Source organism: Nerophis lumbriciformis, linkage group LG13 (genome assembly GCF_033978685.3).
Source record: "Nerophis lumbriciformis linkage group LG13, RoL_Nlum_v2.1, whole genome shotgun sequence".
Lineage (NCBI taxonomy): Eukaryota > Metazoa > Chordata > Actinopteri > Syngnathiformes > Syngnathidae > Nerophis > Nerophis lumbriciformis.
The window spans coordinates 12,940,907-12,968,313 of record NC_084560.2 but is presented as its reverse complement, the minus strand read 5'-3'; the positions used below and the strand labels follow the sequence as shown (position 1 = coordinate 12,968,313).

Genomic DNA, 27,407 nt, shown 5'->3' with positions numbered 1-27,407 from the left:
GTGCCATGTTCCTTCTCTAATGGTTCATGTGCCAAGTTCCTTCTCTAATGATCCATGTGCCATGTTCCTTCTCTAATGGTCCATGTGCCATGTTCCTTCTCTAATGGTCCATGTGCCATGTTCCTTCTCTAATGGTCCATGTGCCATGTTCCTTCTCTAATGGTTCATGTGCCATGTTCCTTCTCTAATGGTCCATGTGCCATGTTCCTTCTCTAATGGTCCATGTGCCATGTTCCTTCTCTAATGGTCCATGTGCCATGTTCCTTCTCTAATGGTCCATGTGCCATGTTCCTTCTCTAATGGTCCATGTGCCATGTTCCTTCTCTAATGATCCATGTGCCATTTTCCTTCTCTAATGGTCCATGTGCCATGTTCTTTCTCTCATGATCCATGTGCCATGTTCCTTCTCTAATGGTCCATGTGCCATGTTCCTCTCCCTGCAGGCCAAAGCCCCACACATGGACCCTGCACAGAGGAAGAGTACAAATGCAGTAATGGACAATGTGTTCCTCTTCAGTACGCCTGTGACGATTATGACGACTGCGGGGACCAATCGGATGAGCTCGGTTGCCGTAAGTAACGTTAAACAGAATGTGGGTAAGACCGCAACTTATCTGGGTGGACATCTTTTAGATTACTGCACACTCTAATAAGACATGAGTGAACCTAGAAAAGGTACCATGGCTTCCAGGGGATGTACCGCCAGCTTGTAAAAACAATTAAAGCCTTGCCTATGTACTATGTAACCCAGCAGTAGTGTTTAGATACAACACTCAACATATTGTTGCATCTACTATGTAACTCATCAGTAGTGTTTAGATACAACACTCAACATAATGTTGCACCTGCTTACATCAGACCAGCAGAGCGGACAATCTTGCAGTGACCACATATGTGAACACAACTGTACTGACCTGACCGACGGAGGCTTTCTGTGCTCCTGCATGCCGGGCTATTGGGCCAAAAACACTGAAAGACACACCTGTGAAGGTAGGGGACATTTTGAACACTTCAGTCGATGCAAGAAATAGAAGCACTGACATACATATATCCTATGTCTCAGTAAATGTATCTAATTTCCCTAATATTATCCAGTTGTTAGATATGTGCTGTGAAATACCATATTAACTCAAATATGAGAGCTTTTTTGGCCTTCCTGGCCTCAGTTTACTTTTACTTTCCACGTTATGATGTTTTGTAGTTATGAACACACTCTATAAATGGAATACAACTTAATTTTGGTGCATAAACACTAGATTCTCTGGAGAAGCAGTAAGAGCGTGCACGGCAGAAGAATACAGAAGCCAGTGTGCGCCACATGTGGTACAAGAGTGCAGTCATCATGGGCCTGATCTACTATGTGTCAAATAACAAGTGCCAAGCAGCAATTTTTGTATTTCTTAAAGCACATTTTTGCTACGAGTTTTTAGAAACATTTGTTTATTGTTACAAACACTAATTTCCCTCCACATTCATGTTATCATGTGCCTACCTTGAACAAGCAGCACAGTATGTGTCCATGCACTAAATTAGTCTGATTTCTCAAGTACCATATTTTCCGGACCACAGGGCGCAGTGCCAATGAGCGGGTCTTGTCAGGTCTATATTATTATGATATTTTCTAAAAGTAAAAGACTTCCTTGTGGTCTACATAACATGTAATAATGGTTCTTTGCTCAAAATGTTGCATAGATGATGTTTTACACATCATCTTCAAGTCGCTTTCTGACAGTCGCTTCAGGGGACTGTGTTATTTACGTGCCTCCACTTGGACAGCGTCTTCTCCCCGTCATCTGTGTTGTAGCGTGCAAGGACGGGAGTGGAAGAAGTGTCAAAAGATGGAGCTAACTGTTTCAATGACATTCAGACTTTACTTCAATCAATAACGGAGCACCTTCTCCTCATCAGTGGCTCACTAGTGCAACAACAACACCCGAAAAGTGTCCCGTGACCAGAACTCTTTAATAACTAAAGTTCCTTGGGTGAATAATGTAATCTCACTATACCGGTATGTTTTAGTGCTTTCATGGCGAGATATAAGTAAGAACTTTACACTACTTTATATTAGAAATGGCAACAGTGGAAGATGAATGTCACATAACAAGAAGATAGAGAAAAAGAAGAAGATTATCGACTACTGTGTCGACAAGGACTACAAAGGCGGACGTGCGCAAAATTTCAGCACTTAAGTAGATCCCAAATACAGATCAGCAGGTACCAGAAGGCAAGAAAAGTTGGTTTTACATAATGCGAAACAAAACAGCAGATAATATGTCTTACCTTATACACACACCATAATAATACTCTTATGTTGAAGCACAGTATAATCCATCAAGTGGTGTGGCTTCATAGCTTACCAAAGTCCTACTAAACATTTTGATAGATTTTTGAGCGCCGTGTGTAATGTTCTATATTTTCAATGGAACATATAAAATGTTGGTGTTTACTTGAGTCATATTGCAGTCTACACGTATCTCTTATGTGTGACTGCCATCATATTGCAGTATACACGTATCTCTTATGTGTGACTGTCATCATATTGCAGTCTACACGTATCTCTTATGTGTGACTGCCATCTACTGATCACACTTACAATTTCACCATGTACCCAATAAAATAGCGTTGAGGTCGGTAAGCACAACCAAAATTATACCGCACCGGGTTATAAGGCGCACTGTCGAGTTTTGAGAAAATGAAAGGATTTTAAGTGCGCCTTGTAGTCCGAAAAATACAGTAGTTTGACACTAAAAAAAATTCTACAACACATGGAAACACCTTAATCCAATTGTGTTCGGTTTTTGAAAAGTCCGACTAACACACCTGGATTACACGATTGGAAACCAGATCCCTTGAGCAGGTGTGTGCACTAGGGGGTACCCTTCATATTACGCATGCGCCAGTTTGGATGCGCGGGATATAACCAGAAAACAGATACCATTCAATAAAAATATAGGCCACAATTGTAATAAAGAGTAGTCTGTTTATTTGCTGCACAAATTAAAAGAACTTTTTCAAGTGCACGATGGTAGGAAAAAAGGAAACAGAGATTTATTTAAGAAGGTAGCTAAGGAAATTAAGACTGCCGTCTTAATAGGTACTCCCGAACAAAAGAAGAATGAGAAGCGATATATTACCAGGCAAATAATAAAGCGTACACAAACCTCTTCACGCTGATTAACAATAACTCTGTATTCCACACAACTGGCAAGATAATCCAGAACAATACATTGAGAGAGTAAGAGTCGCCTTTTCCGCTGAGCTCAACAAGTGCGCAACCTCTTCATCAGCACAGATCTGGATCAAGTCGTCCAAGTCTTCATCTGGAACAGTACGGTTTTCCGCAGAGCCTTTGCTACCTTATGATTGAACTCCGAAACCTTCAAAGCTTTTGTTTCCATGATTCTCCATCCGAAAGTTCCTTTGAAAAAACTCTCCGGTCTCCAGTCTTTCTTTGCTTCAAAGCTCCATCCGCTGATTGATTGATTGAAACTTTTATTAGTAGATTGCACAGTACAGTACATATTCTGTTTCAATTGACCTCTAAATGGTAACACTCAAATAAGTTTTTCAACTTGTTTAAGGTCCACGTTAATCAATTCATGGTACAAATGTATACTATCAGCATAATACAGTCATCACACAAGTTAATCATCAGAGTATATACATTGAATTATTTACATTATTTACAATGAGATCAGATACATTCTTGGTAGCGTCATGTTTGTAGCGCAATATAAGATTATTTCTTGATGCTGTCTGCTATTTAACATCAGCATAGCCATTGGAAACATAATATTTGTCATCTGTGCCAATATTACAGTGGACATCACATACCACAGAGCTCGGCTGGTAACACAGAGGCTAGTGTGACGTCATAGGTCAACTGGAAGAGCAATATATTTATCCGCACAAAAAGGAAATAAGCGCCCCCCAGTGTACAGGAGGCACACGGCATATGTTGCATTAGAGACAGTTGGACTTCACATGTAGGTGTGAATATGCAAAAAACCGAACTATTTGAGGAATCAGAATAATTTAGTGCATGGAAACGTAGTGTCTGATACCTTTTCTGCAATATACAATCACAATCTAGAAACAGTAACTATTTTTAGCAAGTTGACGGCAAGCTCTGTGGACCATCACAACACATTCATGCGTTAGATGCAAGCCTCTTATTTGACTGTTATCCGACCAATATCCAATATCAATATTGGATTGGTACAGTATCAATGCAATATGTGTAAGAGAACTGTCATTGGTTATTTAAAAGTGTTGGCTACATGTAAACACCACTTTATGCCTGTGTTTGGAAAAGATATAAACGAGTGTGAGGTGTACGGCATTTGTCCGCAAGAGTGCAAGAACACCAAGGGAAGCTACGAGTGTTTCTGTGCAGAAGGCTTTGATTCCTTCGGCGAGCCACACGGCACTGAGTGTGCTGCCCGAGGTAAGTACTCTTAAAAAGACGAGTTACCTGTCTGTTATTTAACTACTAAAAACACTTTTTTTCTGCCGTACTTATAAAAGGAAATCCACCAGTGCTTCTCCTACCGGATAACGTCCGCATCCGCCGTTTCAACCTGTCGTCAGAGCAGTACTTTGACTATGTTGACAACGCAGAGCATATTCAAGCTCTAGACTACCTTTGGGACCCAGACAAACAAGGCCTCAGTAAGAATGAAGTACCTATATGTTTTGCTATTGTCAACCTTAGTGTGTAGGGTTGCAAAGGGGTGGAAAATTTCCGGAAACTTTCCGTAAATTTACCACGGGAAGTTAAGCTCGGGAAGTTTGGAAGTTTTGACCATTTTTTTGATTATTCAAAGTTGGACACCGTCCATCTGATTGTGTAAAATAAGATGAGAAGCTTGTAAAACACTAATGCAATGCCACACACAGATATAAATTGTCAGCTAAACAATTGGAGTAGTCTTTAAAAATATTTGACTGATGGACAAATGAATAGAAATAGGCTCGATGAATAAATGAACACTCAATCCGTTTTGATTTTGTATTTGCTAGTTGAACTTTGCACATCACAAAAAAGGTAAATTCGGACCGCTAACGTTGTTAGCATAAATGAGTGGGATTTAAGATAGAGAAAATTAGCATCACGGCTAACGGAGAAATATTTTCGGTTTATTATGAGACTGTGGTGGTACATAAACCTAGCTAGCTAGAGATATTGGCCCCAAAATCATTTTACAAGTACAGGAACAGCTAGCTAGCTAGCTTGAGTGGAAGTATGCTGGAGTCGTCTACAGTCATACAGTAACAAGCAATTACACCTCTATTCAACTTAAATACCATAGATCAAATATGTTTACCCCAGTAATATCATCAACACTTACTTGACTGGATGAAGTCCTTGGGTTCAAATACTAGTGTGGCCTCAATAGCCCTGCTGTAGTGTGTAGCATGCTGGGAATTGTCTGTGCATGTGATGGAGGAATGCACTGTGAAGGGTTGAAATTCTACTGAATTTGCATTAAATCAGGTTGTTTTAGCTAATAATCATGCTGCAAGATCTAGCATGTTGCATTCAATGTTTATTCCCATTAATTTCCCATTAATTCTCGTTAATTCCCATATATTCCCGTTAATTCCCATGGAAAGTTTCCAATTTTGGAATATTTACGGAAATTTGCAACCCTAACTGTGACTAATATCTCTTGTACCGTACGTAGGTATTGTCTACTGGACAGTTCTTGGGGGAGCATCTGAATTTGGCTCCATCAAACGAGCATACATGACCACCTTCAATGATCAAGGCAACAACCCTGTTAGAGATGTGGACCTCAACCTGAAATACGTGGCTGATCCTGAGGGCATTGCTGTGGACTGGGTTGGCGGGTAACTCACCAAGCCTTGTTTTACTTTTGCTCAAATTGGTGTGTGGGTAACATATATATCTACTTACAGGCATATTTACTGGACAGACGCAGGTACCAATCGCATCGAGGTGGCCAAGTTGGATGGGCGCTACAGGAAGTGGCTGGTCCACACTGACCTCGACCAGCCTGCTGCTATTGTTGTCAATCCAGCACTTGGGTATGGATGATCAGAGCCTGTGGTTGTTGCACAATGTGTCCTACAATGTTAAGAGTTGTGTCTACTGCAGAACGATGTACTGGACAGACTGGGGCAGGAAGCCCAAAATAGAGTCAGCATGGATGGACGGCCAAAACAGGCAGGTGCTGGTTGGCAAAGAAGACTTGGGCTGGCCTACTGGTCTCGCTGTGGACTATCTGAACGGAAACAGAATCTACTGGTGTGACTCTAAAGAAAACATTATTCAGTCCATGAGGCCTGATGGCACAGACAGAAAGATCATCATATCAGGAGGTCAGAGATGCCTTTTTGTCCTGCACCATTACTTTTGCTCACAATGCTAACTGTTGAAGGTTTTGTGCTCCAGATGTTGGAAATCCATACAGCATTGACCTGTTTGAGGGCCATGTGTACTGGACCACAAAGGAGAAAGGGGAAGTGTGGAAGACTGATAAGTTTGGGAAAGGAAGCAAAGTCAAAGTTTTAACCATCAACCCCTGGCTGACTCAGGTCCGCATTTATCAGGAGCATCGACACAACCAGTCAGGTCAGACCCCCAGCACACTCAAGGGAATAATACCTTCAATTGCTGACCGCGCACATTACAATAAGGATGAAATAAGCCAGCAGAGGTGGGTAGAATAGCCAGAAATTATATTCAAGTAAGAGTACCATTACTTTAGAGCACAGGTGTCAAAGTCAAGACCCGGGGGCCACATCATTTTATTTGGCCCGCAAACACCTGGAAATAAAATGTGTCAATAAAGTACTTCATATTTTCTCACTAAATTTTTTTCATTCAGACCGAAAAAATATATGTACTGCTTGAAATTGCATACCTTTTAAACGTTATAGTATCCAATCCAGTATATTATCATACTTTCCAAACATGTTTTTGTCTAAATAAAAATACTTAACTTTACAGCAAACTACCCATCAAATTCATAAAAATGACAATGAATTGTACGGTGTTCTTTACAGCATAATAATGTAAATTGAAAAAAACAATTTTTTTGCATTAAAATTCTGTTGACTGAGCTGCCATATTTTTTACTGTAAAGTCTTGTTGTTAACAGTGTATTACTGTAAATGGAATAACTATGTATTTGTTTTTACGGTAGAAAAACTGGCGGCGAAGTTGTCAGAATAATAAAATAACTTGTACTGTTTTTCCATGAACAATATCATGTAGTAAAAACCAATGTCAATTCAACACAAACATTCTGGCAATTTGTAACAAACGCACCCAAGTTCTCCGGGTGTCTCTGCCACTACGCAATTAAGGAGTCACGGGTGGGACCTGATATTCAGCTGGAAATGATTAATACATTAAATAAACACAAGACATGTATAACTATTAGCCACAAGATGACCAGGCTTGTATTTAATATGCCACAAATGAATCCCGCATAACAAACACCTCCCCCCTCCCGTCCATATAACCCGCCAATACAAATCAAGCACCCGCACAAAACACTCAATCTCACAGCCCAAAGTACCGTTCACCTCCCCAAAGTTAATAAAGCACATATATTTCCCCAAAGTCCCCAAAGTTACGTACGTGACACGCACATAGCGGCATGGACGTACGGGCAAGCGATTAAATGTTTGGAAGCCGCAGCTGCGTACTCACGGTACCGCGTCTGCGCATCCAACTCAAAGTCCTCCTGGAAAAAGTCTGTTGTCCCGGTTCTCCACAGGCCAATGGAAAGTCCACAAAAAAGGTCAAAAATGAGGTTTCTTCCATGAAGTGGCTCCGTAGCAAAAAACGCTGGGTCTGACAGGTGCTCCAGGTGGTTTTTGACGTCAATTTCCGCTTCCGCCCGGTTTGATAGCACCGGATGCCTTTTATATCCCCACATATTTATTACGTTACATATTTAATATTAACATGATTACTTAATAGGCCTGTAACAGTTTATAATAAGTAAATGCATGACATAATAACTATATATATATTTCTTTTCCCAGCTGAGCACAAGTTAACTGTGACTGGCAATATTTATTATACATATACATATCGATGAAATCCGGAGGCATATTCCTACATTATCGGCTGTTACACTCTGATGGCAGACATAACTGCCCTGTGGCCCTCAGGGAAAACCACTTGGACATCCCTGGTCTAAAGTAATATGACTCAAGTAAAAGTAAAAAGCAGTCATTTCAAATAATTACTTGAGTGAGAGTAAGTCAATTTGTAGTGAAAAAACTACTCAAGTACTGAGTAACTGATGAGTAACTTCTGATTTATTTAGTAGCGATTTTTAATGGTACTTACAGTAACAACTGTAGTGTGTGTGTGTGTGTGTGTGTGTGCGTGTGTGCGTGTGTGTGTGTGCGCGTGCGAAACAGAGAGGACCTATGACAGCATGTACCACAAAGGATGCACATGTTACGTCACAAGTTGGAAGTGGAATTCTTGTAGGCTGAAATGTGAACATTTCTCCTGACACAGATGACAGCACATGGTTTAAATGTTATTTTTCTTAGCTTGTAAGTAAACATTAAAAAGTTGCGCTGCCACGGCTTATGTCATGTCACTATTGACAGTGTTGTTTGGAGAACGGTCATGTGACTGCCAGGATCCGTTTGATTGCTAAGATACAGTCAAATGTCACTAGAGCAGGACTGTCAAAGTCATTTGAGGTCAGGGGTCGCATGGAGGAAGAACTATTCCCAAGTGGGCCGGACTGGTAAAATCATAGCATGATAACTTAAAAATAAAGACAACTCCAGGTTGTTTTCTTTGTTTTACTTTGGCCAAAAATAGAACAAGCACATAATGAAAATGTACAAATCACAAATAATAAACATACTTTATATTGAAACATCAGGTACTCTACGGGCCGCAATATACTGTAAGGTGGTATTGATTATTGATTACATTTGATCCATGTATAACTTGATCCAAAGGTAGCTCAAACTTTCACCGTGTGATCTACAAACCCCGTTTCCATATGAGTTGGGAAATTGTGTTAGATGTAAATATAAACGGAATACAATGATTTGCAAATCATTATCAACCCATATTCAGTTGAATATTCTACAAAGACAACATATTTGATGTTCAAACTGATGAACATTTTTTTTTTGTGCAAATAATCATTGACTTTAGAATTTGATGCCAGCAACACGTGACAAAGAAGCTGGGAAAGGTGGCAATAAATACTGATAAAGTTGAGGAATGCTCATCAAACACTTATTTGGAACATCCCACAGGTGTGCAGGCTGATTGGGAACAGGTGGGTGCCATGATTGGGTATAAAAGCAGCTTCCCAAAAAATGCTCAGTCTTTCACAAGAAAGGATGGGGCGAGGTACACCCCTTTGTCCACAACTGCGTGAGCAAATAGTCAAACAGTTTAAAAACAACGTTTCTCAAAGTGCAATTGCAAGAAATTTAGGGATTTCACCATCCACGATCCATAATATCATCAAAAGGTTCAGAGAATCTGGAGAAATCACTCCACGTAAGCGACATGGCCGGAAACCAACATTGAATGACCATGACCTTCGATCCCTTAGACCAGTGGTTCTCAACCTTTTTTCAGTGATGTACCCCCTGTGAACATTGTTTTAATTCAAGTACCCCCTAATCAGAGCAAAACATTTTTGGTTAAAAAACAAAAAAAGAAAAAAGAAGCACTGTCATCAGTTTCTGATTTATTAAATTGTATAACAGTGCAAAACATTGCTCATTTGTAGTGGTTTTTCTTGAACTATTTGGAAAAAAATATATAAAAATAACTAAAAACTTGTTGAAAAATAAACAAGTGATTCAATTATAAATAAAGATTTCTACACATAAAAGTAATCATCAACTTAAAGTGCCCTCTTTGGGGATCGTAATAGAGATCCATCTGGATTCATGAACTTAATTCTAAACATTTCTTCACAAAAAAAGAAATCTTTAACATCAATATTTATGGAACATGTCCACAAAAAATCTAGCTGTCAACACTGAATATTGCATTGTTGCATTTCTTTTCACAGTTCTTTTTGACAGACATTTTAGTGAGAAACCTGAGCTTGTGCTTCACTGAGTTTATGAACTTACATTCATATTTTGTTGAAGTATTATTCAATAAATATATTTATAAAGGATTTTTGAATTGTTGCTATTTTTAGCAAGTACCCCCATTTGAGAACCACTGCCTTAGACGGCACTGTATCAAAAACCGACATCAATCTCTAAAGGATATCACCACATGGGCTCAGGAACACTTCAGAAAACCACTGTCACTAAATACAGTTTGTCGCTACATCTGTAGGTGCAAGTTAAAGCTCTACTATGCAGCGAAAGCCATTTATCAACAACATCCAGAAGCGCCGCCGGCTTCTTTGGGCCCGAGATCATCTAAGAGGGACTCATGCAAAGTGGAAAAGTGTTCTGTGGTCTGACGAGTCCACATTTCAAATTGTTTTTGGAAATATTCGACATCGTGTCATCCGGACCAAAGGAGAAGCAAACCATCCAGACTGTTATCGACGCAAAGTTCAATAGCCAACATCTGTGATGGTATGGGGGTGCATTAGTGCCCAAGGCATGGGTAACTTACACATCTGTGAAGGCACCATTAATGCTGAAAGGTACATACAGGTTTTGGAACATTTGCTGCCATCTAAGCGCCGTCTTTTTCATGGACACCCCTGCTTATTTCAGCAAGACAATGCTAAGCCACATTCAGCACGTGTTACAACAGCGTGGCTTCGTAAAAAAAGAGTGCGGGTACTTTCCTGGCCCGCCTGCAGTCCAGACCTGTCTCCCATCGAAAATGTGTGGCGCATTATGAAGCCTAAAATACGAAAGCGGAGACCCCGGACTGTTGAACGACTGAAGCTCTACATAAAACAAGAATGGGAAAGAATTCCACTTTCAAAGCTTCAACAATTAGTTTCCTCAGTTCCCAAACGTTTACTGAGTGTTGTTAAAAGCAAAGGCCATGTAACACAGTGGTGAACATGCCCTTTCCCAACTACTTTGGCACGTGTTGCAGCCATGAAATTCTAAGTTAATTATAATTTGCAAAAAAAAATTAAGTTTATGAGTTTGAACATCAAATATCTTGTCTTTGTAGTGCATTCAATTGAATATGGGTTGAAAAGGATTTGCAAATCATTGTATTCCGTTTATATTTACATCTAACACAATTTCCCAACTCATATGGAAACGGGGTTTGTATATGTGGAGGTACTTAGAAATTCATGATATCACTGAGAAGTCAAAGGTTCATTTCATTTTGCTTGTACAGTTGACCCAATGAGTGATTGTGCTCTGCCATCCTCAGTGCCCAACCCGTGCAAGAATGTGTGTAGTCACCTGTGTCTCCTCCGGCCTGGTGGATACACCTGTACCTGCCCGCAAGGTTCCTCTCCGATGGATTTTGACTCGAGGGAATGTGACGCAGGTAAGCTTGCATGTGCTGCCGTGTGACCTGTTGCAGTCCAAGTCTGTCTATTGTTACAAACTGTTTTATTGTCACCCCGCAGCCATTGAAGCACCTGTAGCAATGCCCCTGGCATGCAGGTGCATGAACGGCGGGAGCTGCTTCACAGATGGAGGCCTGCCCGAATGCAAGTGAGTGAGGTTGCAGGTGTGTTTGATAAGCAGCCTGTATTTGTTCACTGACTAAGTCCATCCTGTTGGCTGCAAAGGTGTCCTTATGGTTACGTGGGAAGCTACTGCGAGATGGGCAAGTCACGAGGAGCTCCAGCAGGAACAGGTACTCACACAAATCTGCTGTTAGTGAACTTGTTAACATAGCTACTGACGGTACACCTGAAACAAGACCTGTGTTAGCAAAGATGTTGGGACAAAAATGTTGGACAAAGTGCACTTGAAAATAATAATAAACATGTATATTTTGCCAAAAATGTTCTATTACTACCGTGAGCCTCTGCAGCCGCAGCCAGCAGAGCACCGCCATCTTTACTCAACTCAATGTTAATAATTCTTTGAAACCGTCCGACAATGTCAATCCTCACTGACTACTATTATCTTTTATATAGACTGTCAGGCCTCCAATTTTAACTTTTTATGGTCAAGGCAAGTGTTGCCTTAAAGGAGGGCTCACATTTTAGAGCACCATGGCAAACATTATTTTCCTTTGAGGCAGGGGCTCCAAAGCATGCATGCATGCATATATATATATATATATATATATATATATATATATATATATATATATATATATATATATATATATTAGGGATGTCCGATAATGGCTTTTTGCCGATATCCGATATTCCAATATTGTCCAACTCTTTAATAACCGATACCGATATCAACCGATACTGATATCAACCGATATATACAGTCGTGCAATTAACACATTATGCCTAATTTGGACAACCAGGTATGGTGAAGATAAGGTACTTTTTAAAAAAAATTATAAAATAAAATAAGATAAATAAATTAAAAACATTTTCTTGAATAAAAAAGAAAGTAAAACAATATAAAAACAGTTACATAGAAACTAGTAATTAATGAAAATTTGTAAAATTAACTGTTAAAGGTTAGTACTATTAGTGGACCAGCACAATCATGTGTGCTTACGGACTGTATCCCTTGCAGACTGTATTGATATATAATGTAGGAACCAGAATATTAATAACAGAAAGAAACAACCCTTTTGTGTGAATGAGTGTGTGTGTGTGTGTGAAAGGGGGAGGGAGTTTTTTTGGGTTGGTGCACTAATTGTAAGTGTATCTTGTGTTTTTTATGTTGATTTAATAAAAAAATAAATCAATCTTTTTTTTTCTTTTTTTTTAAACGATACCGATAATAAAAAAAACGATACCGATAATTTCCGATATTACATTTTAACGCATTTATCGGCCGATAATATCGGACATCTCAAATATATATTTTATATATATATATATATATATATATATATATATATAATTGCCGTAGTTCCTTAAGGCTGTGGGGCTGTCTTGGTTGACAATACTCTGCAACACTGCTTGGACATCAGGGACAGTACCTCTGGATAGGTTCCTCTCTTTGAGAAGGGGAACCAGAGGGTGTGTTCCAACTATGGTGGGATCACACTCCTCATCATTCCTGGCAAGGTCTATTCAGGTGCACTGGAGAGGAGGCTAAGCCGAATAGTCGAACCTCATATTAAGGAGGAGCAGTGTGGTTATCGTCCTGGTCGTGGAACTAAGGACCAGCTCTATACTGTTGGGAGGATCCTCAAGGGTGCATGGGAGTTTGCCCAACCAGTCTACATGTGTTTTGTGGACTTGGAGAAGGCATTCGACCGTGTCCCTCGGGAAGTCCTGTGGGGAGTACTCAGGTGGTTCGTTCGCTGTATGATCGGCAGTTTCCAGTGAGGGTTGGACTCCGCCAAGGCTGCCCTTTGTCACCAATTCTGTTCATAACTTTTATGGAGAGAAATTCTAGGTGCAGTCAGGGCGATGATGGGATCCGGTTTGGTGGCTGCAGGATTAGGTCTCTGCTTTTTACAGCTGATGTGGTCCTGATGGCTTCATCTGGCCAGGATCTTCAGCTCTCACTGGACTGGTTTGTAGCCGAGTGTGAAACGACTGGGATGAGAATCAGCACCTCCAAGTCTGAGTCTGTGGTTCTCTCCCGGAAAAGGGTGGAGTGCCATCTCCGGGTTGGGGAGAAGATCTTGCCCCAAGTGGAGGAGTTCAAGTACCTCGGAGTCTTGTTCACGAGTGATGGAAGAGTGGATCGTGAGATCGAGAGGTGAATCGCTGCAGTGATGCAGACCCTGTATTGATCCATCGTGGTGAAGAAGGAGCTGAGCCGTAAGGCAAAGCTCTCAATTTACCGGTCAATCTACGTTCCCATCCTCACCTATGGTCATGAGCTTTGGGTTATGACCGAAAGGACAAGATCACGGGTACAAGTGGCCCAAATGAGTTTCCTCCGCCGGGTGGCGGGGCTCTCCCTTAGAGATAGGGTGAGGAGCTCTGTCATCCGTGAGGAGCTCAAAGTAAAGCCGCTGCTCCTCCACATGGAGAGGAGCCAGGTGAGGTGGTTTGGACATCTGGTCATGATGTCACTCGAACGCCTCCCTTGGGAGCTGTTTAGGCCACGTCCGACCGGTAGGTAGGGGAGACCCAGGACAAGTTGAGGGGACTATGTCTCCCAGCTAGACTGGGAACGCCTCCAGATCCCCCGGGAGGAGCTGGACCAAGTGACTGGGGAGAGGGAAGTCAGGGCTTCCCTACTTAGGCTGCTGCCCCCGCGACCCGACCTCGGAGAAGTGGAAGAAGACGGATGGCATGTGGTCTGGATTGTATAAATTTGCATTAGTTACACTCATCAAACGATTAATCGAAGCAACAGAATTAATGATGTTTTCTAATCGAATCAATCGATTAATTGTTGCAGCCCTACTGCATAATCAATAACTGACATTTCAATGTTACTGCCTCAGCAGACTAATCTTTTGCACAAAACACTAAGATGCTGCTTGGAGTATTTATCAATAATAGTGTTTTTTAAAGAAGTTTACAAGTTTTATTTATCAATATTTTCCACCTTTCCTGTCTGGAGCTGTGGCAGTTCTACTGGCAGTCATCATGGTCATCATTACTGGAGCTCTGGTAGTTGGAGTCTTCCTCAACTACAAACGGACCGGATCCTTCATCCCCTCCATGCCCAAGCTGCCCAGGTATGTCACAGCTCATTCAGTCGTATTCGCTGCACACACTGAAGAAAATATCTTATGAGCGTCATGCTTTTCTCCAGCCTCAGCAGTCTGGTGAAGTCCAGTGACACGGGGAATGGGGTGACCTTTCACTCTGGTGACAATGTGGATCTCGGACCAACGCATATTGGTGTGTCATTCATTGACACCAGCATGCAGATGGTGAGTTCATGTGTGAATAAGTCGGTGATGGTCTGCATTTTATTTGTATTTGTGCCGTAAAGTGAGGAAAAACAGATTTGCCATTCAATTTGAAGGAAATGTTGCACATATGTTTTCCTTTTTTTATACATTGTAATTCGTAATATATGGCAAGTAGGAGATGGCTAACAATGCAGCTAATGTGAGTACACTATTGCGCCCATAAAGCCTATTAAAAAACATATATAAAACTCCCAAATTACTCCATTTACATTACGTGAGAAAAACACTTTTCCCCTGAAGTGGTACTGCATCAAAAAGTGACATCAGTGTGTAAAGGATATCACCACATGGGCTCAGGAACAGTTCAGAAAACTACTGTCAGTAACTACAGTTGGTCGCCACATCTGTAAGTGCAAGTTAAAACTCTACTATGCAAAGCCAAAGCCATTTATCACCCAGAAACGGCTTCACTGGGCCCGAGCTCATCTAAGATGGACTGATGCAAAGTGGAAAAGTGTTCTGTGGTCTGATGAGTCCACATTTCAAATTGTTTTTGGGAAGTAGGAGGTGGCTAACAATGCAGCTAATGTGAGTACACTATTGTGCCCATAAAGCCCATTAAAAAAATTAAGCGCCCACATTACTCCATTTACATTACTAGAAGGATGTTTGTGAACCGAGAAGTTGGTCAACCTTGACATCCAACTCGTACCTGGAGATGGCGAGAAAAACACTTTTTGTTTAAAACCTGCATGAGGATTATAATCTGAATGGGAAGATCTGAACATCCCATCAGTCCACATCCTAGTGAGAGCAATTGTACATCCAAACAGTGATTGTTTTATTATGTTCATAGTTTGTAGATCTTGTTTTATTATGTTCATAGTTTGTAGATCTTGTTTTATTATGTTCATAGTTTGTAGATCTTGTTTTATTATGTTCATAGTTTGTAGATCTTGTTTGGCACTGAGCAATACTGCTGCATGGTGCTTAGTGTTTCACTAAAACTGGATCTGTTAAGCACACACCTTCCAAATTGTGTAGCTCATCCTTCTTATATTTAGGCTCCAAAATATAAACTTCTGCATCATCATTTGTCCCAAAATAGTATTTGATTTTTCTCATGAAGTCTGTCATGAGTGTTGATAGTTGCTTTGTTGTCAAAATCAATTAATCCACTGACATATGCTTAAAATGAGTCAAATACATCAATATTACATGTTATTATGTTATTATGAATGTGCATGTTACTACATTACATATATACTTATGTTACTACGTTACATATTAACTTATGTTACTACGTTACATATATACTTATGTTACTACGTTACATATATACTTATGTTACTATGTTACATATAAACTTGTGTTACTAGGTTACATTTTTACTAATGTTACTACATTACATATATACGTATGTTACTACATTACATATATACTCATGTTACTACGTTACATATATACTTATGTTACTATGTTGCATATATACTTATGTTACTACGTTACATATATACTTATGTTACTACATTACATATATACTTATGTTACTATGTTACATATATACTAATATTACTACGTTACATATATACTTATGTTACTACATTACATATATACTTATGTTACTACGTTACATATATACTTATGTTACTACATTACATATATACTTATGTTACTACGTTACATATATACAAATGTTACTACATTACATATATACTTATGTTACTATGTTACATATATACTTGTGTTACTACGTTACATATATACTTATGTTACTACATTACATATATACTACTTATGTTATACTTATTTTACTACGTTACATATATACTTGTTACTACATTACATATATACTTATGTTACTACGTTACACATATACTTATGTTACTACGTTACATATATACTTATGTTACTACGTTACATATATACTTATTTTACTACGTTATTTATATACTTATTTTACTACGTTACATATATACGTATGTTACTACGTTACATATATACTTATGTTACTACGTTACATATATACGTATGTTACTACGTTACATATATACTTATTTTACTACGTTATTTATATACTTATTTTACTACGTTACATATATACGTATGTTACTACGTTACATATATACTTATGTTACTACGTTACATATATACGTATGTTACTACATTACATATATACTTATGTTACTATGTTACATATATACTTGTGTTACTAGGTTACATATTTACTTATGTTACTACACTACATATATACTTATGTTACTACATTACATATATACTCATGTTACTACGTTACATACATACTTGTTACTATGCTACATATATACTTATGTTACTACGTTACATATATACTTATTTTACTACGTTACATGTATACCTATTTTACTACGTTACATATATACTTATTTTACTACGTTACATATATACGTATGTTACTACGTTACATATATACGTATGTTACTACGTTACATAAATACTTATGTTACTACGTTACATAAATACTTATGTTACTACGTTACATATATACTTATGTTACTACGTTACATATATACTTATGTTACTACGTTACATATATACTTATTTTACTACGTTACATATATACTTATTTTACTACGTTACATATATACTTATGTTACTATGTTACATACGTATATACTTATGTTACTACATTACGTATATACTTATGTTACTACATTACATATATACTTATGTTACTACGTTACATATATACTAATATTACTATGTTATATATACTTATGTTACTACATTACATATATACTTATGTTACTACATTACATATATACTTATGTTACTACGTTGCATATATACTTATGTTACTACATTACATATATACTTATGTTACTACATTGCATATATACTTATGTTACTACATTACATATATACTTATGTTACTACATTACATATATACTTATGTTACTACGTTACATATATACTTATGTTTCTATGTTACATATATAATTATGTTACTAAATTACATATATACTAATATTACTACGTTACATATATACTTATGTTACTACGTTACATATGTATTAATATTACTACGTTACATATATGCTTATGTTACTACACTACATATATACTTATGTTACTACGTTGCATATATACTTATGTTACTACATAACATATATACTTGTGTTACTGGTTACATTTTTACTTATGTTACTACATTACATATGTACTTATGTTACTACGTTACATATATACTTATTTTACTACGTTACATATATACTTATTTTACTATGTTACATACGTATATACTTATGTTACTACATTACATATATACTTATGTTACTACATTACATATATACTTATGTTACTACGTTACATATATACTAATATTACTACGTTTTATATATATACTTATGTTACTACATTATATATATACTTATGTTACTACGTTACATATATACTTATGTTACTACATTACACATACCCTCATGTTACTACGTTACATATATACTTATGTGACTACATTACATATATACTTATGTTACTATGTTACATATATACTAATGTTACTACGTTACATATATACTTATGTTACTACATTACATATATACTACTTATGTTATACTTATTTTACTACGTTACATATATACTTATGTTACTACATTACATATATACTTATGTTACTACGTTACACATATACTTATGTTACTATGTTACATATATACTTATGTTACTACGTTACATATATACTTATTTTACTACGTTACACATATACTTATGTTACTACGTTACATATATATATACATATATACTACTTATGTTATACTTATTTTACTACGTTACATATATACTTATGTTTCTACATTACATATATACTTATGTTACTTACTACGTTACATATATATATACATATATACTACTTATGTTATACTTATTTTACTACGTTACATATATACTTATGTTTCTACATTACATATATACTTATGTTACTATGTTACATATATACTTATGTTACTACGTTACATATATACTTACGTTACTATGTTACATATATACTTATTTTACTACGTTATATATATACTTATTTTACTATGTTACATATATATGTGTTACTACGTTACTTATGTTACTACGTTACATGTATACGTATGTTACTACATTACATATATACTTATGTTACTATGTTACATATATACTTGTGTTACTAGGTTACATTTTTACTTATGTTACTACATTACATATATACTTATGTTACTACATTACATATATACTCATGTTACTACGTTACATATATACTTGTTACTACGTTACATATATACTTATGTTACTACGTTACATATATACTCATTTTACTACGTTACATGTATACCTATTTTACTACGTTACATATATACTTATTTTACTACGTTACATATATATGTATGTTACTACGTTACATATATACGTATGTTACTACGTTACATAAATATGTTACTACGTTACATATATACTTATGTTAGTACGTTACATATATACTTATTTTACTACGTTATATATATACTTATTTTACTATGTTACATACGTATATACTTATGTTACTACATTACATATATACTTATGTTACTACATTACATATATACTTATGTTACTACGTTACATATATACTAATATTACTATGTTATATATATACTTATGTTACTACGTTGCATATATATTTATGTTACTACGTTACATATATACTTATGTTACTACATTACACATACACTCATGTTACTACGTTACATATATACTTATGTTACTACGTTGCATATATACTTATGTTACTACATTACATATATATTTATGTTACTACATTGCATATATACTTATGTTATTACATTACATATATACTTATGTTATTACATTACATATATACTTATGTTACTACGTTACATATATACTTATGTTTCTATGTTACATATATAATTATGTTACTAAATTACATATATACTTATGTTACTACGTTACATATATACTTATGTTACTACGTTACATATGTACTAATATTCCTACGTTACATATATACTTATGTTACTACATTACATATATACTTATGTTACTACGTTGCATATATACTTATTATGTTACTACATTACATATATACTTGTATTACTGGTTACATTTTTACTTATGTTACTACATTACATATATACTTATGTTACTACGTTACATATATACTTATTTTACTACGTTACATATATACTTATTTTACTATGTTACATACGTATATACTTATGTTACTACATTACATATATACTTATGTTACTACATTACATATATACTTATGTTACTACGTTACCTATATACTTATGTTACTATGTTACATATATACTTATGTTACTATGTTACATATATACTTATGTTACTATGTTACATATATACTTATGTTACTACGTTACATATATACTTATGTTACTACGTTACATATATACTTATGTTACTACGTTACATATATACTTATGTTACTACAATACATATATACTAATGTTACTATGTTACATATATACTAATGTTACTACGTTACATATATACTTATGTTACTACGTTACATATATACTTATTTTACTATGTTACATATATACTTATATTACTACGTTACATATATACTTATGTTACTACGTTACATATATACTTATATTACTGCGTTACATATATACTTATGTTACTACGTTACCTATATACTTATGTTACTACATTACATATATACTTATGTTACTATGTTACATATATACTTATGTTACTATGTTACATATATACTTATGTTACTACGTTACATATATACTTATGTTACTACGTTACATATATACTTATGTTACTACGTTACATATGTGCTTATGTTACTACGTTACTTATATACTTATGTTACTACGTTACATATATACTTATATTACTACGTTACATATATACTTATGTTACTACGTTACATATATATTTATGTTACTACGTTACATATATATTAATGTTACTATGTTACACATATACTTATGTTACTACGTTACATACTGTATATACTTTTTTTACTACGTTACATGTATACTAATGTTACTACGTTACATATATACTTACAGTATGTTTCTACGTTACATATATACTTATTTTACTACGTTACATATATACTTATTTTACTACGTTACATTTATACTTATGTTACTACATTACATATATACTTATCTTACTAAGTTACATATATACTTGTGTTACTACGTTACATATATACTTATTTTACTACGTTACATATATACTTATGTTACTATGTTACATATATACTTATGTTACTACGTTACCTATATACTTATGTTACTACATTACATATATACTTATGTTACTATGTTACATATATACTTATGTTACTATGTTACATATATACTTATGTTACTACGTTGCATATATACTTGTTACTACGTTACATATATACTTATGTTACTACGTTACATATGTACTTATGTTACTACGTTACTTATATACTTATGTTACTACGTTACATATATACTTATATTACTACGTTACATATATACTTATGTTACTACGTTATCTATATACTTATGTTACTACATTACATATATACTTATGTTACTATGTTACATATATACTTATGTTACTACATTACATATATACTTATGTTACTACGTTACATATATATTTATGTTACTACGTTACATATATATTAATGTTACTATGTTACACATATACTTATGTTACTACGTTACATACTGTATATACTTTTTTTTTTACTACGTTACATGTATACTAATGTTACTACGTTACATATATACTTATTTTACTACGTTACATATATACTTATTTTACTACGTTACATTTATACTTATGTTACTACATTACATATATACTTATCTTACTAAGTTACATATATACTTGTGTTACTACGTTACATATATACTTATTTTACTACGTTACATATATACTTATGTTACTACGTTACATATATACTTATGTTACTATGTTACATGTATACTTATTTATTACATTATATATATACTTATTTTACTACATTACATATATACTTATGTTACTACATTACATATATACTTATGTTACTACGTTACATATATACTAATATTACTATGTTATATATATACTTATGTTACTACATTACATATATATTTATGTTACTACGTTACATATATACTTATGTTACTACATTACACATACACTCATGTTACTACGTTACATATATACTTATGTTACTATGTTACATATATACTTATGTTACTACATTACATATATACTTGTTACTATGTTACATATATACTTATGTTACTATGTTACATATATACTTATGTTACTATGTTACATATATACTTATGTTACTACGTTACATATATACTTATGTTACTACGTTACATATATACTTATGTTACTACGTTACTTATATACTTATGTTACTACGTTACATATATACTTATATTACTACGTTACATATATACTTATGTTACTACGTTACATATATATTTATGTTACTATGTTACATGTATATTAATGTTACTATGTTACACATATACTTATGTTACTACGTTACATACTGTATATACTTTTTTTTACTACGTTACATGTATACTAATGTTACTACGTTACATATATACTTACAGTATGTTTCTACGTTACATATATACTTATTTTACTACGTTACATATATACTTATTTTACTACGTTACATTTATACTTATGTTACTACATTACATATATACTTATCTTACTGAGTTACATATATACTTGTGTTACTACGTTACATATATACTTATTTTACTACGTTACATATATACTTATGTTACTACGTTACATATATACTTATGTTACTATGTTACATGTATACTTATTTTATTACATTATATATATACTTATTTTACTACATTACATATATACTTATGTTACTACATTACATATATACTTATGTTACTACGTTACATATATACTAATATTACTATGTTATATATATACTTATGTTACTACATTACATATATATTTATGTTACTACGTTACATATATACTTATGTTACTACATTACACATACACTCATGTTACTACGTTACATATATACTTGTTACTACGTTGCATATATACTTATGTTACTACATTACATATATATTTATGTTACTACATTGCATATATACTTATGTTATTACATTACATATATACTTATGTTACTACATTACATATATACTTATGTTACTACGTTACATATATACTTATGTTTCTATGTTACATATATAATTATGTTACTAAATTACATATATACTTATGTTACTACGTTGCATATATACTTATGTTACTACGTTACATATGTACTAATATTCCTACGTTACATATATACTTATGTTACTACATTACATATATACTTATGTTACTACGTTGCATGTATACTTATTATGTTACTACATTACATATATACTTGTATTACTGGTTACATTTTTACTTATGTTACTACATTACATATATACTTATGTTACTACGTTACATATATACTTATTTTACTACGTTACATATATACTTATTTTACTATGTTACATACATATATACTTATGTTACTACATTACATATATACTTATGTTACTACGTTACCTATATACTTATGTTACTATGTTACATATATACTTATGTTACTATGTTACATATATACTTATGTTACTATGTTACATATATACTTATGTTACTACGTTACATATAAACTTGTTACTACGTTACATATATACTTATGTTACTACAATACATATATACTAATGTTACTATGTTACATATATACTAATGTTACTACGTTACATATATACTTATGTTACTACGTTACATATATACTTATTTTACTATGTTACATATATACTTATATTACTACGTTACATATATACTTATGTTACTACGTTACATATATACTTATATTACTACGTTACATATATACTTATGTTACTACGTTACCTATATACTTATGTTACTACATTACATATATACTTATGTTACTATGTTACATATATACTTATGTTACTATGTTACATATATACTTATGTTACTACGTTACATATATACTTATGTTACTACGTTACATATATACTTATGTTACTACGTTACATATGTACTTATGTTACTACGTTACTTATATACTTATGTTACTACGTTACATATATACTTATATTACTACGTTACATATATACTTATGTTACTACGTTACATATATATTTATGTTACTACGTTACATATATATTAATGTTACTATGTTACACATATACTTATGTTACTACGTTACATACTGTATATACTTTTTTTTACTACGTTACATGTATACTAATGTTACTACGTTACATATATACTTACAGTATGTTTCTACGTTACATATATACTTATTTTACTACGTTACATATATACTTATTTTACTACGTTACATTTATACTTATGTTACTACATTACATATATACTTATCTTACTAAGTTACATATATACTTGTGTTACTACGTTACATATATACTTATTTTACTACGTTACATATATACTTGTTACTACCTTACATATATACTTATGTTACTACGTTACCTATATACTTATGTTACTACATTACATATATACTTATGTTACTATGTTACATATATACTTATGTTACTATGTTACATATATACTTGTTACTACGTTACATATATACTTATGTTACTACGTTACATATGTACTTATGTTACTACGTTACTTATATACTTATGTTACTACGTTACATATATACTTATATTACTACGTTACATATATACTTATGTTACTACGTTATCTATATACTTATGTTACTACATTACATATATACTTATGTTACTATGTTACATATATACTTATGTTACTACATTACATATATACTTATGTTACTACGTTACATATATATTTATGTTACTACGTTACATATATATTAATGTTACTATGTTACACATATACTTATGTTACTACGTTACATACTGTATATACTTTTTTTTACTACGTTACATGTATACTAATGTTACTACGTTACATATATACTTACAGTATGTTTCTACGTTACATATATACTTATTTTACTACGTTACATATATACTTATTTTACTACGTTACATTTATACTTATGTTACTACATTACATATATACTTATCTTACTAAGTTACATATATACTTGTGTTACTATGTTACATATATACTTATTTTACTACGTTACATATATACTTATGTTACTACGTTACATATATACTTATGTTACTATGTTACATGTATACTTATTTTATTACATTATATATATACTTATTTTACTACATTACATATATACTTATGTTACTACGTTACATATATACTTATGTTACTACGTTACATATATACTAATGTTACTACGTTACACATATACTTATGTTACTACGTTACATATATACTTATTTTACTACGTTACATATATACTTATTTTACTACGTTACATATATACTTGCGTTACTACATTACATACATATATTACTACATTACATATATACTTATGTTACTACGTTACATGTATACTAATGTTACTACGTTACATATATATTTACAGTATGTTACTACGTTACATATATACTTACAGTATGTTACTACGTTACATATATACTTCTTTTACTACGTTACATATATACTTATAGTATTTTACTACGTTACATATATACTTGTTACTACATTGCATATATACTTATGTTACTACGTTACATATATACTTGTGTTACTACGTTACATATATACTTATTTTACTACGTTACATATATACTTATAGTATTTTACTACGTTACATATATACTTATGTTACTACATTACATATATACTTATCTTACTAAGTTACATATATACTTGTGTTACTACGTTACATATATACTTATTTTACTACGTTACATATATACTTATGTTACTACGTTACATATATACTTATGTTACTATGTTACATATATACTTATTTTATTACATTATATATATACTTATTTTACTACATTACATATATACTTATGTTACTACGTTACATATATACTAATGTTACTACGTTACACATATACTTATGTTACTACGTTACATATATACTTATTTTACTACGTTACATATATACTTGCGTTACTACATTACATACATACTTATGTTACTACGTTACATGTATACTAATGTTACTACGTTACATATATATTTACAGTATGTTACTACGTTACATATATACTTACAGTATGTTACTACGTTACATATATACTTCTTTTACTACGTTACATATATACTTATAGTATTTTACTACGTTACATATATACTTATGTTACTACATTGCATATATACTTATGTTACTACGTTACACATATACTTGTGTTACTATGTTACATACAGAGGTGGGTAGTAACGCGCTACATTTACTCCGTTACATCTACTTGAGTAACTTTTGGGATAAATTGTACTTCTAAGAGTAGTTTTAATGCAACTTACTTTTACTTTTACTTGAGTATATTTATAGAGAAGAAACGCTACTTTTACTCCGCTACTTTTATCTACATTCAGCTCGCTACTCGCTACTAATTTTTATCGATCGGTTAATGCACGCTTTGTTTGTTTTGGTCTGTCAGACAGACTTTCAATGTGCCTGCCTTACTGGTGACGTTTCACTCCGTTCCACCAATAAAATGCAGTCACTAGTGACGTTTGACTCCGTTCCACCAATCAAATGCAGTCACTGGTGACGTTGGACCAATCAAACAGAGCCAGGCGGTCACATGACCTGACTTAAACAAGTTGAAAAACTTATTGGGGTGTTACCATTTAGTGGTCAATTGTACGGAATAAGTACTGTACTGTACTACTAATACAAGTTTCAATCAATCAATCAAAAGTGTGAAGGAAAAAAGACACGTTTTTATTTCAACCGTACATCCCGTCAAAAGCCTAAAGACTGACTGCACAGTTCCTGTCTTCACAATAAAAGTGCCGCTCCATCACGCCTGCACTTACAAAATAAGAGTCTCCGAAAGCCAGCGCAAACAAGCTAGCAAGCTACGGAATTTGCCGCCAATGTATTTCTTGTAAAGTGTGTGAAAACGAATATGGAAGCTGGACAAATAAAATGCCAAAAACCAACCACTTTCATGTGGTATTAGACAGAAAGGAGGAACTTTTCTTCTCCTCCATTTGAAAACGTGGACGTTACCAGCACTACTGTCTGATTACAATCAATGCAAGTCATCAGAATCAGGTAACACACCAACTTATATTCTTGTCTTCATGAAAGAAAGGAATCCGTATGTTAAACATGCATGTATATTCATTAAAACACCTTTAACATGTAAACAAAAACGGCAAACTAAATAAATATAAATGATATACTGTATATATCAATTTATGTGTATATATATATATATATATATATATATATATATATATAAATGTTACTCATCAGTTACTCAGTACTTGAGTAGTTTTTTCACAACATACTTTTACTCAAGTAAATATTTGGGTGACTACTCATTACTCTTGAGTACAATTTCTGGCTACTCTACCCACCTCTGGTTACATATATACTAATGTTACTACGTTACATGTG

General features: G+C 33.7%; 1 protein-coding gene across 1 annotated transcript in view; it reads left to right on the top strand.

Moving 5' to 3' along the window:
- Positions 1–27,407, top strand: part of lrp2a (low density lipoprotein receptor-related protein 2a) — a 161,955-nt gene that overhangs the window by 125,198 nt on the left and 9,350 nt on the right. Inside the window, exons 62-74 of the mRNA XM_061971676.1 lie at positions 444–572; positions 859–990; positions 4,316–4,447; positions 4,528–4,671; positions 5,688–5,853; positions 5,923–6,051; positions 6,122–6,345; positions 6,419–6,598; positions 11,342–11,461; positions 11,544–11,631; positions 11,709–11,776; positions 14,587–14,704; positions 14,782–14,902. Of these exons, the coding sequence (XP_061827660.1) occupies positions 444–572; positions 859–990; positions 4,316–4,447; positions 4,528–4,671; positions 5,688–5,853; positions 5,923–6,051; positions 6,122–6,345; positions 6,419–6,598; positions 11,342–11,461; positions 11,544–11,631; positions 11,709–11,776; positions 14,587–14,704; positions 14,782–14,902 (1,751 nt within the window). The remainder of the gene's footprint in view (positions 1–443; positions 573–858; positions 991–4,315; positions 4,448–4,527; positions 4,672–5,687; positions 5,854–5,922; positions 6,052–6,121; positions 6,346–6,418; positions 6,599–11,341; positions 11,462–11,543; positions 11,632–11,708; positions 11,777–14,586; positions 14,705–14,781; positions 14,903–27,407) is intronic.